The sequence below is a fragment of the Salarias fasciatus genome, chromosome 12 (assembly GCF_902148845.1).
Source record: "Salarias fasciatus chromosome 12, fSalaFa1.1, whole genome shotgun sequence".
NCBI lineage: Eukaryota > Metazoa > Chordata > Actinopteri > Blenniiformes > Blenniidae > Salarias > Salarias fasciatus.
In genome coordinates this window covers 11,069,645-11,084,113 of record NC_043756.1, presented here as the reverse complement: position 1 = coordinate 11,084,113, position 14,469 = coordinate 11,069,645, and the positions used below count along the sequence as shown (strand labels likewise).

The 14,469-nt window shown below is 40.6% G+C and overlaps 1 protein-coding gene across 1 annotated transcript; it reads left to right on the top strand.

The window, feature by feature from the left end:
- Positions 1 to 7,929: 7,929 nt before the first annotated feature.
- On the top strand, positions 7,930 to 13,615 carry LOC115398575 (aquaporin-3-like). The gene is made up of 6 exons (XM_030105411.1): positions 7,930 to 8,106; positions 11,443 to 11,569; positions 11,731 to 11,868; positions 11,980 to 12,095; positions 12,185 to 12,402; positions 12,495 to 13,615. The coding sequence occupies exons 1-6, from the start codon at positions 7,999 to 8,001 to the stop codon at positions 12,697 to 12,699; spliced, it is 912 nt and encodes a 303-aa protein (XP_029961271.1). The 5' UTR covers positions 7,930 to 7,998; the 3' UTR covers positions 12,700 to 13,615.
- The last annotated feature ends 854 nt before the right edge of the window (positions 13,616 to 14,469 follow it).

The following is a 14,469-nucleotide window of genomic DNA, read 5'->3' as shown; positions in this document are numbered from 1 at the left end:
TGGCATCTCATTTCACTACTGTGCGGACAAGTTACTGCCAGATTTGAGTCCCATTAAAGAAGAAAGAAGCCTTCTCGTTAACGTCTCCATTACGATGCCTTGAGGACATTAAAGCCTGGATGGCCTTGAACTTTTTAATGTTCAATGATATAAAAAAAGGAAAAAATGGAGGCAATAGTGTTTGGTCCCAGTGACTGCTGTGAACTTCCAGCGGCTGGTTTAGGCCTCTTACTTCCAAATGTGAAGCGAACAGTTTCAACCCAGGTTTTAAAACGGACAGTGATTTTAAACTCGACGCAGTGGTCAACACCAGCATCTTCCACCTCAGACAGTGGACTAAACTGTAGCCAATTCTTGCACACGAGCACTTTTAGGCACTAATCCATGCCGTTAATCTATCTCAACTGGATTTCTGTAATGCACTTCATAGAGGGGACAGATCTTTTTCGGTTGCAGCCCATAAGTTGTGGAATGAGCTGCCACTGCGCATCAGACAGGCCCCTCCACTGTCTATTTTTAAGAGATCTTTAAAACGTTTTTATCCCTTGACTTTTATCTCAGCCTGAGACTCTGCTCCTGTTTTTACTGTTTTATTCATGTCTTTTATTGTTTTTTCTTGTTCTTATTGTTTTTTATCTTGCACTTTATGTTTTTATGACGAAGTACAGCGCTTTGTGCCAACAGCAGTTTGTTCTCCGGAAATAAAACTGAGCTGAGAAGTTAAAAGAAGAAATGAGTTATACAAAAATCCTCAGCTATGAACATCTGGAGCACTTTTCAATGTGTTATCTGATAACGGAAGGAGTATTTCACAACTACAAATCTGCCAAGACACTGATGTCCACCTAAATTTAATTTTTCTCTCAAAATGTGTAAAGGTCAGGTGGTACCACTTGGTTTTTGTGATATCAGTTGTGATGTAATCAAGTACAATCTGACACTGAAGTACTTTTTAGCTCAACTTTTCAATAAACAAGGCAAAAATAAGTGTCAATTTACAGCTGTTGTACAGAAATCAAAGAGTGACTGGCTCCAGTGTTGTCTGGTGTTAAATGTTTGCATGGTGTTTGGTGTGCGGAGCAGTGAGGCATCAGGCTCCAGAGTAATGTTTTCTCAGCTGCACCAATAATTCCTCGGTAAGCTCAGAGAGTAATAGTCACTTGTGAAATGTTTTTTTGGCTGTGTTTGTGGAACTCTGACACTTCTGTGGAAAACGTTCAACACCACAAAAAAAAAAAAAACAAAAAAAACTTTTTGGGTTTCGATCAACCGATTTGCATGAGCTTGGTTTCATGACTCTGCCCATCCCCACCACATCGACAGAATATTTGCGTGTCAACACTGGTTGAAATTCCCTAAAATTTCATGCTATCGTTTATCAGACTTCACAGGTCTCTGCTCGGAGTGTGGAGAAGGCTGGAGAGGAAGTAAAAACCTTTCCCAACATTGAAGTGATATTGTAAGACTTCGGGATTATGGGGAAAGACTTGGTCAAGTCAATGGAATTACACACTGAAACACTGAGACGTGCACAGAAACGCATGACATTTTTAACAAATGTGATAATTTTTCAACTTAACATATTTTATCATCATTTTATCATCTTGAAGCCGTGTTGTTTTAGTGCAGCATTTTGTCAAACCAATGCATTTCAGCTCCTTGGATTTGTGTCTCCTTGTAAAATGTCATTATTGGGTTTTTTTTAATCTGTTTTGTTAAAGTAATCACAGGTAATTGAAAAGACTGTTTGTTTGGTTTTAATATTGATGAAATTATGAGTTGAACAATTGATCAGCCATAAGCCATTTGTTCTTGCGGTTAAAGACTCACCCTGGGTGAGCTTTTCTTTAAAGAGATCCACACGACTGTAGACCTTTTTCAGCAGCGAAGTCAAACCGGGAAGTAAAAATACACCGTAACAGATCCGAGGGAAGTTCAGAGAGTAGATGCCCTGCACCATTAGGAGCAGACAATGCACTCTGCTTTGGTATAGGAGTTCAATTGTAATTATTAACCTTATTGATCCAAGAAGTCAGTGTCGGCAGGATAGTTCCTCAAACTGATGAAAAAATTGCTCTACTTTCGATGTCAAGCTTCTCTTCTTTTCGCAAAGGCTTCTTTTTTTAAAAAAAAAAAAAAAATTGATGAGTCAGCATTTATTTTCACTTAGGTCTATAAACTGCTCAGTCTAAGCGTTTGCATTAAAAAGGTTACTTTAAAAAAAAACAAAAAAAAACCTTTCATGATGAACTCTGTCCCATCAGCGATCCTTGTCTGGTTGCAGTCGTATCTTTATTGCAACAAGGATCATCCAAGCTGTTTGCATGTCCTTCATGATGAGGTGAAGAACTTTCCCCCTCTTAATAATGATTTCCTTGGGAAACTGAACCTTCACCCCGTACTGCCTTTGAACTCCCGACCCAGATGTGTTGACATGTATAAATCTTTTTTCAGAAGAAAAAGAAGAAAATAAACTCAGTTTTGGAATGAATAATCTGAGAGTGGGGCAATCTCGTACTCGCTGTCACTTCAGAGTAAACACTGTGTGAGCTGGGAATAGACTTATAGTACCTCCATTAGGCTCTCAACACTACTGAAACTTGAGAAATGGGGTTTTCCTAGACTATTTGGAACTATTTCTTTTCATCTGTGTTGTATTCCACTGAAGTATTCACCATAATTTCAGGTTTATGTTTGTCATTAAATCAGTCAATGGGGTTGATAGAAGCAGAGGTTTATTTTAATTCTTGTATTTTTACCATTTATAAAGCTGATGTATAACAATAATGGCTGTAAACTCTCTAAACCTCAATAATAGTTGGCACAAACTGAGTTTATCATGTATGAACAGCTTTTCCTGCAATGTAAACGCATAATTGGATTTATAGAGAAAACAAAACCTGATGCAGGTATTTCCTTATTTTTATTTTTTGAGACTATACTTTATGCAACTGACTTCGCCTGTTGCGTGACAAACTCTCCGTCTAAGATTTCAGCTGAACAGCTTCCACTGTTGACTGAAAGGGGAATAAAATCTGAGATGCAGCCGTAGGTTGTTATTAAAGCAGGGATGAAGTAGCTGAAGAGTGATTGAGTGCATGTCACTGTACTATTGTGTTCCCAACACAGAAGTCTTCCAGCAGCGACCCGAACGTCCCGTCATTGCGTGATCCGTTTGATGGGCTCCAATATAGCAAAGGTTTACAGTGTTTCCGTCACATAATCCGCCCGAGAGATACGTGCAGGATAAAGAAGTGCGCTGGTTGTTGATTAACTGCTGCTTCTCTGTCAACAAAGACAACAACCCATAAAAGTTCCTGGCTGCCTGCTGACACGTTCGTCTCTGTCAGAGGATGTGTATGTGTTTGTGAATCTGCAGCTGTTGGCCCAGAAAACGCTCTCCCCTGATTGCGACATCAAGTAATTATAGAGAAAGTGGAGAACGTGGAAATGTTATGGCAAAAGCCTTCGTCTGTCACTCACACACACCTGGTCGAGGTTTTATGTTGTATTGACAAAGAGATGATCAGTAATTCACTGGCGACACAAGTTGTGAAACATTGACAACAAATTGCCCTGGGGCAAAACAAAACATGTGTACCTGTGTTCTTGTGCAGTGATTCACCAGACAGTGACCAAAGGTGCTTCTGGGAAAAGTAAGGGGATCAGGAAGACTACAACTTTTTACGTGTGAACGCACGACTGCAGGACGGTGACGGCGCTAAACGCACGTTGGTGACTAACCGACTTGACTTGACAGGTCTGCAGATCGCCGTCAGTCATTCTGGTCTTTCGTCTGGTCACGCAGACTTATCATGTGTAGCCTCTGCTTTGACTGTGAATTACTGCAGTGCATTAAGCATACAAGTTCTCACTGGGTTTTCAGATGCTCAGAGCAATCAAAAAACTAGAAACACTGCTTCCCGTGCAATGTTTAATCCTTTACAGTGCGAGAGGCGCCACTGTATAGTTTCCTCTGTTATTCAAAAACCAACAATGGAAAGCAAAACACAGTGAGTAATGAACGAATGAATGAACGAGTGGTTGCTTTCTAGGATTAAAAGAAATGATGATGCATGATACCCGAGTTGTGCTTTGGCCTTTTTGCTTTCCTTAAACATTCAACAAAGTTAGTGCACTTGACTGATGAATTAAACTCAAAAATAGTAAAAAAAGCAAAAAAAAATAAAATAAATAAAATTCAAATAATATGAAAAAAATGACTCTTTACTTGTTTATGTTCGAGTTTTCATGTGCCATTAAGTTAAACATCATGAAGCTTGATTTATGCACTTTTTTCTGCTAATCACTTCAAATAGCGAGACAGTAGTACTCAGTAACATGAATTATTTATATTCCAGTAAATAAATTGTTATAAGCTGTGAGTCATGCTAGCAATAACGCATGTGTGTCTTCCTTCTGCCAGTAATGCAGATATGACTGATGAAGACTCATAATTGGGGCAGTGATGGCCTTGAGATTAAGGAAGTAGACTTTGGGAGTTCACAGGTTTGCATACAGCAGCTGACGTGTCACCACTGTGGGTCCCTGAGCATGACCCTTGATCCCAATCAGCTCCTTTAGTGCCATAATGTGGCTGAACCTCCGCACCCTAGAAATAGGATTGGTCCATGTGGGGGGGGGGGAGAACTTTCCAATCGGATTAATAAAGTATGATAAGCTTAACTTTGTTTAGAGTCATTAACACCATCACAACTGGTTGCTGCTCATTACTGCTGTGCAGAGACGGTCTCTGTCTGCCCTGCTCTGTGCCGGCTGGACGCAGATAGCTGAAACCTTTGGATTTATTGTGACTGTAGCATTAAATGCTTGGCAATAACAAAGAATTTCAGCTCAACTTAATGAGTGAATCACCATGAACGAGTGAACAAGAGCTCAAGTAATATGTCACAGCAACATCACACTAATTCACCTGTAAATACTTAAGTAACTATATTTTTTTTACAGTAATTTGCACACAACTGATCCTAAGATGTAGAAAAAGACAGTGAATAGCTCCATTGTGTTTTTTTGTCATCAGTGTGCCATTCTGATCTTTGAATGCTGGTCTGGCCAGAGGCGAAGAGCCAAAGCTTACTGTTTGTGTGGGATAAATCCATCTATCTTGACCTGTCTGCACCTGTCCTCTCTTCCAGCTCTTAATGGAAAACAACTGGCACTCCTGCAGATAAACACATCTGCTCGCCACATTGCGCACATGGGCATCCTTCGCAGACAATGAAAACAATGATCGCCATGGTTTCTCAAAGACAACAAGATCCTGTGGAAAACACCGTCAACAAAATGGTGTAGCGAGGATTAATTTTTGGGACTAATTATTCCGCCCGCTGGACGTGGATCCGTGGGGATGCCACCTCTCCTTTGCCGTCTTTCTCTTGAGCGAAGACATTCCAGGAAACCTTGTTTGAAACCATGTGGCTCAAAAATGCAGCACCTCTGGCATTTTAGATTTGAATCCTTCTGGACTTGAGCAGAAAAATAAAGATAAATTGAAACAGACTGGGGGAGAAAAGTTAAATGATGTGGGGAGGAATAATAATAAAAAATAAAAAAAAACTTGCAAAAAATTAAAAAAAAAAAAGTTAAAGTTGAGCAACTCAACTGAAGAGCAACAGGCCTTACTCTATCAGAAACTCCCGTTTTATAAAGTGCCAAAAAGATGAGCGTGCATCACAACATCTGCACTCAGAAAATTCTTTAGAGATGTTATTTGTAAAAAAAAAAGGTCCAAGCAAAGGAGATGACCTTAAAAAGATTTGTTAACCTGTTCATGGCCAACAGATTCATTTATCAACTTCTTAAAAACATACAGGAACCTCAGAAATTGTACATATTGAGCTGACACCATTCTCTCCTGAGCTGGAGGGACATTAAATTAAATTTCTCTGAATTTCTGTTGTAAATATGCTAATATTCAACTTGCACAAACTTGACATGCACAATATTTGCCTTGACCCAAAACATCCTGAAACACACATGTGGGCCAAAGTTCCTTTTCTGCCAGCTTGTCATCACCGTCTGTCTCTTCCTCACTGAAGCTGCACTGCACAGGTTTACAATGAGAAGTTGCGCAACATTTATGACGCAGGTATGTGACTCAGATTGCCTCCAGGCGCCGCGGTGATGAAACGTCACACGTAAAACACTTTCTAATTCGCTGAGACATACTTTCTGCGATGCATTGAACGACATTCCTGCGACTGGAATATTTTCACTATACGGGGACGCTTGTATTCTGAGTCCGATTTCATCTTCGTTTAGCGAGAAGGTTTAAAATGAGCCCAGTTCTGTGCAGGAAGCGATTCGTTCAGATGTGTGCAAACATGCAGTTTAATGTTCCCTGTACTCAATAGGCACGGCCTGAAAATCTGAAAGAAGTCCAAGCAGGAGAAAAAAGAAGAAGGAAAAAGCATGGGTGCACTGATTCCCACTGATACGGACATGAGTGAGGCCTTTTAAACGTGGAAATGTTCTCACACCTCTATTGAAGCCACACAAAGAAGGTGTAATATGTGGTGATGAAGTTTCACAAGAGGGACAAAAGAACAGGTCAGAGAAAATGAGGTGAGGGGAACGAGAAAGACTGTGAATACCTGGAAATGGTCCAGTCGTGTCTGCAAGCGGGGATGTATTACAGTTATGTGCGACCTGTTATGTAAAACGCCGAAATTGGGAACTTTAACAGTAATTAAGTTGGATTGTAATAACTGAATTAAGTTTATTAATCAGAGATGAAAAGTTCTTCAGCAATAATTTTGTACACCACACATATATTTTTGCTTTTTCTTAGTTACGTTTCTAAAATCTGTCTGCATTTGTCTGTTTGTTTATCTGTTTGTGTATTTCTTCATTGGTTCTTTAACTCTCATTTATTCATGTTAGTTGGTCTATAAGTTGATTTTTCGGTCTGTCCGTTTGAATCCTCATCCTGACGCATTTCATTCTAATATGGGAAAATAATAAATACATAGATTAAAAAAAAACATTCCACTGCAAAGCAACTTATTCAGGCATGACCGACATGGACAATGATGAAACAAATACCTCTAATAAACAGAGCGGGAGAAACTGGACCACATGGAACAAGCATCTGTAACTTGTCACAGACAATCTGAGAGTGGATTCAAGCAGGAGCGCATTCCTGCAGATTTTTTTTATCATTCAAGAAAACATGTGTAACTAAATGTTTTTGAAATAGCTTCTCTTTATGTTTATTTTCCAAATCATCTCTGTAACTGTAGTTTAATTTTACCTGTAAAACAACATTACTCAATATCTACTGAAGAGAAAATGTGTATTTTTCTACTGCTAAATTTAAGTAACAAAGAAAAATAAATGGGAAAGATGGTTTTAATTCTTATTTATTGTGTTAAGTGTTGAACCTGAAAGACTGGATTTGGTTTGGTTGGTAATACGTTTCATTCTAGAATGAACATCCAAGAAAATCCAATGAATTAAAATTCATATCAGACATAATTTTTTCTGTTAATTTAATCATCGGTATCTTTACATTCAAACACAGTGATGTGATCTTCCCATATAAAGTGTGATTTAATCTTTATTTTGCCAGACAGCTGCTTGAGATCACATTATCTCTCTGTCTGGCCACAGGCAGCATCACCTTTGAGGGACAAGGACAGTATCCTCTTTCTGTTCCTGCAGCAGCCGGATCTCAAACTTTGTCCTCAAATTACACAAGTGAGAACTTACAGTGAGCCAGGCATTTTTTTTTTTTTTTTTTTAAGGTAGTCTTCCTCTGTAGACCTGAAGTGAGAAAACCGGACTGTGAATCACTGTGACGATCATCAAGGGAGGGGCATGATGCAGAGGGTGGGTCAGGCTCGCCTCCAGCCCAGACCATGCCCATCTCAGCTCTATAAAGCAGCAGCCTGGTCCAACCAGCTTCACAGTCACTCAGGAAACTATCCTCTCTCTGCCTGCAGCCTCTCACAGCCTCTTCAACCTCCAGCAAGAATCATGGGGAGACAAAAGACGTACTTAGATAAGCTGTCCCGGTTCTTCCAGATCCGAAACCTGCTGCTTCGCCAGGCCCTGGCAGAGTGTCTCGGCACTCTCATCCTCGTGGTAAGTGAGTGTGTGTATGTGTGTGTAATAACAGGAGAAATGCACCATCTTGTGAAAAAGGCAATGCTCATAATTGGATCTTTTTATGTGTGCTGATAAGAGATGACCTCTGTCCTCTCACCGCTTTTCTTTCTGCACTGTTCAATCATTGCTGTGTGTTCAGTCACTCTCCATCTGACAGTGTTTGTAAGCTCTTCGTTTTGCACGGCCATGTTTGAAGAGCAATAAATGATCCTAAAATAAACTACATGTTATTCATAAGACTCAGGTAGATTTCAAAGGGGTTAAAGTCCTGATCTTTGTATTCCTCTTTGAGTGTGCAGATGTAGTCTTACTAAATCAGCACACTCGAGATAAGAACTGTCAGCAGCAGTTTGCACAGGGCTGCGTGTGCTCGGCACAAGACATCACAACAATATTTGCTCAGAGGGGAGATCCAGGATGCCGGAGACAAACCCTCACAACATCCTGAAAAAGCACATGACAACGTGTTGATTGTGTGTGTGCATAAAGGGACACTTGATATCAGTGTTGAAGGTCATAAATGATAAGAAGTAGGTTATAAGGGAGTGATGTTATTCGTACACAAATTTTCTTTATAGCAACTATTGCACTTACTGATAAAATCATCATTTGAAACCGAGCTTTCACAACTTTGATCTGCAGTTTTGTAGCTAATGAGTTTTAAGAACTTTTTTAAGAAGTTTTAAGAATTTTAAGAACATTCCTCCTGTAAAGCTGCTTTTCAGAACAAGCGACTGAATTGCATTGTGGTCAGTAGCAATGCAAAAAGGTAACTTATACTTTACATAGTTTTTTCCTCTACCGGCTTGTATCTGTTGCATAATCTAATCCCTCGGTTTCAGTGTCAGCTGTATATTTCCTCTTTTAAACAAAAGGAGGGTGTTTTAACCTGTCGATGCTTCACAGACAGAAACTCATGGAGCTGCTCTTTCTCAGACAGAGAGTATTTTCCTTTCATTATTTAACCAAGGCACCGATTCTCAGGAGACATATCAACCTCTTTCGTTCCCTGAGTGGAACAGATGATGACTTCGTGCTTCTTCGGTCCATTCAGGAACTTTTTGTTTTGTTTGGTGCATTGCATAAAATGAATTTTCCAGTTAATACTTTAAGTACCAGTACAAGAGCTGGTTTTGTGGGCAACCTAAAGGCTCCTAGAATAATTCAGCCTCAACTTTATGACTCACGCGGTGATTCACAAAACCTTTTATGGACTTAGAAAAGCACTCTCCCTTTAAATGAAGAAAATGAAGTGAGCATCATCTTCCAGTACACAGTCCAAGCCTGTTAACCAAAAAAATAGAAGAAAGCGGATCACTCACAGCCTCATAGCAGACTTTCCTGCAGTGTAAGACGGGACAGGATAGGATCACTATTGCGTAACTATTAGTTGGACGACATGCAGCGTTAATACAGGTGGAGCCGAAGGTGTGGTGCAGTTATGGAACAGGTGACACATGTCGATGGCAGCACTAGGAATGTCTGGGGCGGAACAAAAGGCATCACATCATGAGCATATCGAACATAATTCCCCGTCCTCCATCAGAACGTTGCAGGTGTCCCACTCTGACCCTGCCATCGTCTCTGTTTACCACTTTCCCCCTCTCCAGGTATAAATCTGTCAATACATTTTTGTGTGATTGACTACTCAGACAAAAGAAAACTGTTAATTAGTGATTTTATTGTGTATTTTCTACTTCGAGGGACAGATCATATTGTCCAGGGTGTGTGTGGGTGTGTCTTTGTACTGGCTCACTGGGATAGTTTAACAAAATATTCAAACACTAAAACTGTTTTTTTTTTTTTTTTTTTTTTAAATTTGCTCATCTCAGTGATTCAAGCTGTTTTAAAATGTTTTTTTTTCACTCAGCTACACTCAGATTTTGGTGACTATTGTTAACTCCTTTGAATATTTACTATATTTCCAACTTCAAGCCACATTTCTGATCTGGAGAGTCACTGCAGGAGAGCGAGCCTGACTCTTCCCCGTCCCTAATCTGAGAGGATCACACAGGCCGTTCCAAGCCAGCAGATTTTTTGCTTGCAGCCCCCAGACAATTGCTAAATGTGTGTTTCAGTAGGCTGGCTGCTTTAGGGTTTTTTTTTTTTTTTATGGGCTTTCCAACTGTGCTCGAAGTTGGGAGTAGCTGCATGGACGCATGACCGCCTGCATCAGGCAAAATGAGGCGCCGTAAACCGACGACGGCATCAGAGCAGCGGAATAGAAAGTGAACGTAATTCTTCAAGAATGGATACAGTCAGTGGCAAATATGAGCATTTACCAGATTTAGATTTAAACGAGACCTTTCTGGCGGAATTTGATCTAAGTAAGGAAGTTGGCACCCACAGGCTAATGGCCCACGTGTAATCCAACGCCTCTGACATTAAGAACAACTCCACAATATCCTGACTTCTTCTTTCCACATTTGTCCGACGGCACAACGTTAAGCAGAGGTTCACCCACTCTCCAGATACAAAGTCCCACCACCGGGTTGATTTATGTGCCACTGTATTTTTCCAGTTGTGGTTGGTCTCATCATGGGTGGAAAAGAGTTTAGACTGAGTCCAGTGATGATGAATGCCCCTCAGGCGCCAGCGTCTGGGAGTGCGGTTCCCCCAGCCTAACCTCAGCATCTGAGTCGTGTGGTCAGACTGAAAAGCATCCTCATCAGGGGTCTCACAGAGCAGAGACCTGAGTTCGGACCACACAGGCTTCTTTTACCAAACACACACAAAGAGCGTCCGGACAAATCCCAAAGCACAGAGCGCACAGTCGAACACCTGCTGGCAATGCTGTTAATTAAGACTCAGCACATCTGAGAAATCTTTTTGACCAATCAAAAAAACACATTCATTCAATTTTCTTCTTCAAAGAGGAAACCAAAATTCGGGCTCCCCCCGGTAAACGATCTGGGTGGTAGCAGTGACAAATCCTCGCACTTCCAAGGTCAACGCATTGACCTTTCAGCACATACAACCTGCCTGTGGGCTGATATGAAGACAAAAGAGCTCTTTCAATTCAGAGTAGAGCTCATTCAGAGACTTTTTGTTTTACTAGTATCATTGATAATAATCACATTGCATGATTTCACCCTTCCCTTGACCTTGATTGGCGGGCAACGCTCCGACTCTGGATCATTTACGTCTTTTCAAACTGACGCAAAACCAGTGCAGTAAAGTTACTGTCGCATAAATGGAAAAAATGTGTAAATGTAACTTATTTCATTTGAACAGGCACAATTCAAAAGGTGTCGTGTGCCAAGAGAGGTTATTAAAACATTGTGTAAACTTGTCTTTCATCTCTTCCTGCAGATGTTTGGCTGTGGTGCAGTGGCCCAGCTGGTGCTGAGCGGCGGATCCCATGGCATGTTCCTCACAGTCAACTTTGCTTTTGGCTTCGCTGCCACCTTAGGAATTCTGGTCTGCGGCCAGGTGTCAGGTATGCTAGTACTTTAGTACTTCTTTTGAGGCGTGTTATCTTTGATTAATCATAGTTGGAATGGCAATTTTCACACTGTGTGTTTGATGCTTTATTTCGAGCATTTTTGTTAATAATTCGATGAAGTGTAGTCATGCATACTGCTTCTTATACATTTTCAGGTGGACATTTGAACCCTGCTGTGACCTTTGCCCTGTGCCTGCTTGGAAGGGAGCGTTGGAGAAAGTTCCCCACCTTCTTTCTCTTTCAGACAATTGGTGCCTTTTTCGGCGCTGCTATCATTTTTGGCATGTATTACGGTAAGGGATCCCTGACGTCGATGAGCTGAAGTCATTGCAGCACAATCATAAGCAGATTGCTTAAAACGTAGAGTAATATTTATATTTCATCCTGGTGTTTCTTTTCTTCAGATGCCCTGTGGGATCATGAAGGTGCCTTTAATGTGACGGGACCCAAAGCAACAGCTGGTATCTTCGCCACGTACCCTGGAAAACATCTCACGCTTGTCAACGCCTTCTTTGATCAGGTAAGTTTTTTTGAATATGAAAATCTTAAGGAAATGTTCAGAAATGATCGTGAATGAATTCTCATAACTTCGATCTCTCTCGATCACAGATCATTGGCACAGCGGCTCTGATTGTTTGTATTCTGGCCATTGTGGATCCGTACAACAACCCCATCCCACAAGGCTTAGAGGCCTTCACCGTGGGGTTTGTGGTTCTGGTCATCGGACTGTCGATGGGCTTCAATTCTGGATACGCAGTGAATCCCGCCAGAGACCTCGGCCCGCGTATTTTCACCGCCATAGCTGGATGGGGGGTTGACGTTTTCACGTAAGTGCTCCACATTTGAGCATCATTTCTCACTCATTTGTTCTTTCTCCGATCTCCCATTTCCTAACGGCTTGCTCTCGCTCACTCCTCAGGGTGAGAAACGGTTGGTTCCTGGTGCCCATTTTCGCCCCGTTCCTCGGCACCATCATCGGCGTGATGATCTACCAGCTGATGGTCGGCTTCCACGTGGAGGGGGAAGTGCGCGACCGCACACAGGGCACGGAGCAGGAGAACGTCCGACTCACCAACGTCACCTCGAACGACAACCCCAAAGAGACCAACAAAGAAATGCACTGAACACGTCCGAGGCGCGCAGCCCAAAACGTGTGTGTAAATACCGTCAGACGTGGCTGTTTTCTTTCCTGCCACAACTATCACAACATCTTTACGATCATCGGTGCATCTCCTGAGATAGCTGTGTTTGTGAAATGAGGCCACTTTCTATACATAATCATGTGATTTTCTGAGATTGTAGAGGAATGATTGTGTATGATTAGAAGCACAGAATTACATTAATTCTTGTATAAAAAGATTAATATTTGGATCATAGTATCTATAGCAGTCCATTTTTTAACAGTATTGTATGTTTTGTACCATTGTAACTTTTTTATAGCTTGTTTTTATAGAGTTTGACATACTTAATGGTATAGCTGATATACTCAGACAGCTAGATGTACTTGCGTCCACAGCAGTGTCTTTCTGGGAGTCCAGATCCTTTCAGTGTTAACAATTCAATGCATGAAAACCGTAAGGATTTGGGTGAATTTGAATTAAAAAAAAAAAAAAAATCATCATCTGTCAGAGTACTGTGTTGTTTCGAGCTGACAGAAGATGGAGAGGCCACATTCCTCCGACAACATACTTTACTTAACCATTGCTCTTTTAAAGCGGCTGTATTTTTATATCACTAAACTCTCTCTACATCCCAGAAAAAGATTTGACACAGAAAGATTTGAATTAGACGTGATCAGATTACTCCAATACTCCAAACTATACTTGTAATTTCATGTTTGAAACTAGTGTTAACAAACCACAGTTACCTTGCATAAATCCTGATAACAATTATTCCTGTTTGCTGATGTGTTTATATCTTGACTCCATGGTCGGGCAAGAAACTAGACTTTTGAGTGTCTGTACTGAGTAAGTGGGTTGAGTGGAAATGCTTTTGTACTGATACAATAAAGTTCTTTTTTTTTATTCTTGCATGAATGCAGATCATGTTACGCCCGTGTCAACGTTTTTCTTTTTTTTCTGGCTTCTCACACATTATTCTCACTCTTACTGGGTTAACTGTAATCTGATTACTAAAGGAAGAAAACACATGGAATACACAAGTGGGTTACGCTTGACAGAGAAGCTCCTTCCCTGTTTGCAGGTCAGCAGTCAGTCAGATGTGGTAGACTACATCCAAACCATAACCCTCTTATAAAACCAACCTTAAAAATGTGTATTCTCATGGAGGATCCAAGTAAACTATATCAGAAACAAAGGAACTTCCCACTTGAGAAGCATCATAAGATGTATTTCCTAAAGTTCATATAAAACTATTTACATTCAGACTGGTGCCAAACCAACTTTCTTGATGATTTTTGTTGTGTGAATGATCAGGAAATGGAATTTTAGTTGGTGGCATTGAACATTTCAAGCTCCATTTATGTACCATTATTGTTTTTTGTTTTTTCCCCCCATTATGTTTCTGTCATTATTCACCATTTCAGTTGAACTGGCAATAATAAAAGTGAACAGTACATAAAGAAACAGACTATTTGCAGAAATTGCTCCAGTCCCCCAGCTGTGCTTTTTAATTGCAATATTGTGTTCCAAAAAGAAGACCTACTCCATCATTATACAGCGAACATCTGTATTTTTAGACTGCTATTTCAAGTCTGAACTTTCTTTCCAAGAATACCTCAGTACTGTATCTACAGGCCAGAACTGGACTGCTGCTGCAGCCAATCAGGAACACAGGGAATAAAAGGACTTTGAGAGCCCGTTTAGTGAGATTTTACTTTAGTCTTTGCATAGGTTGCATCAAGAGGTTAGTTGTTGAGTAAAATAATGATATAT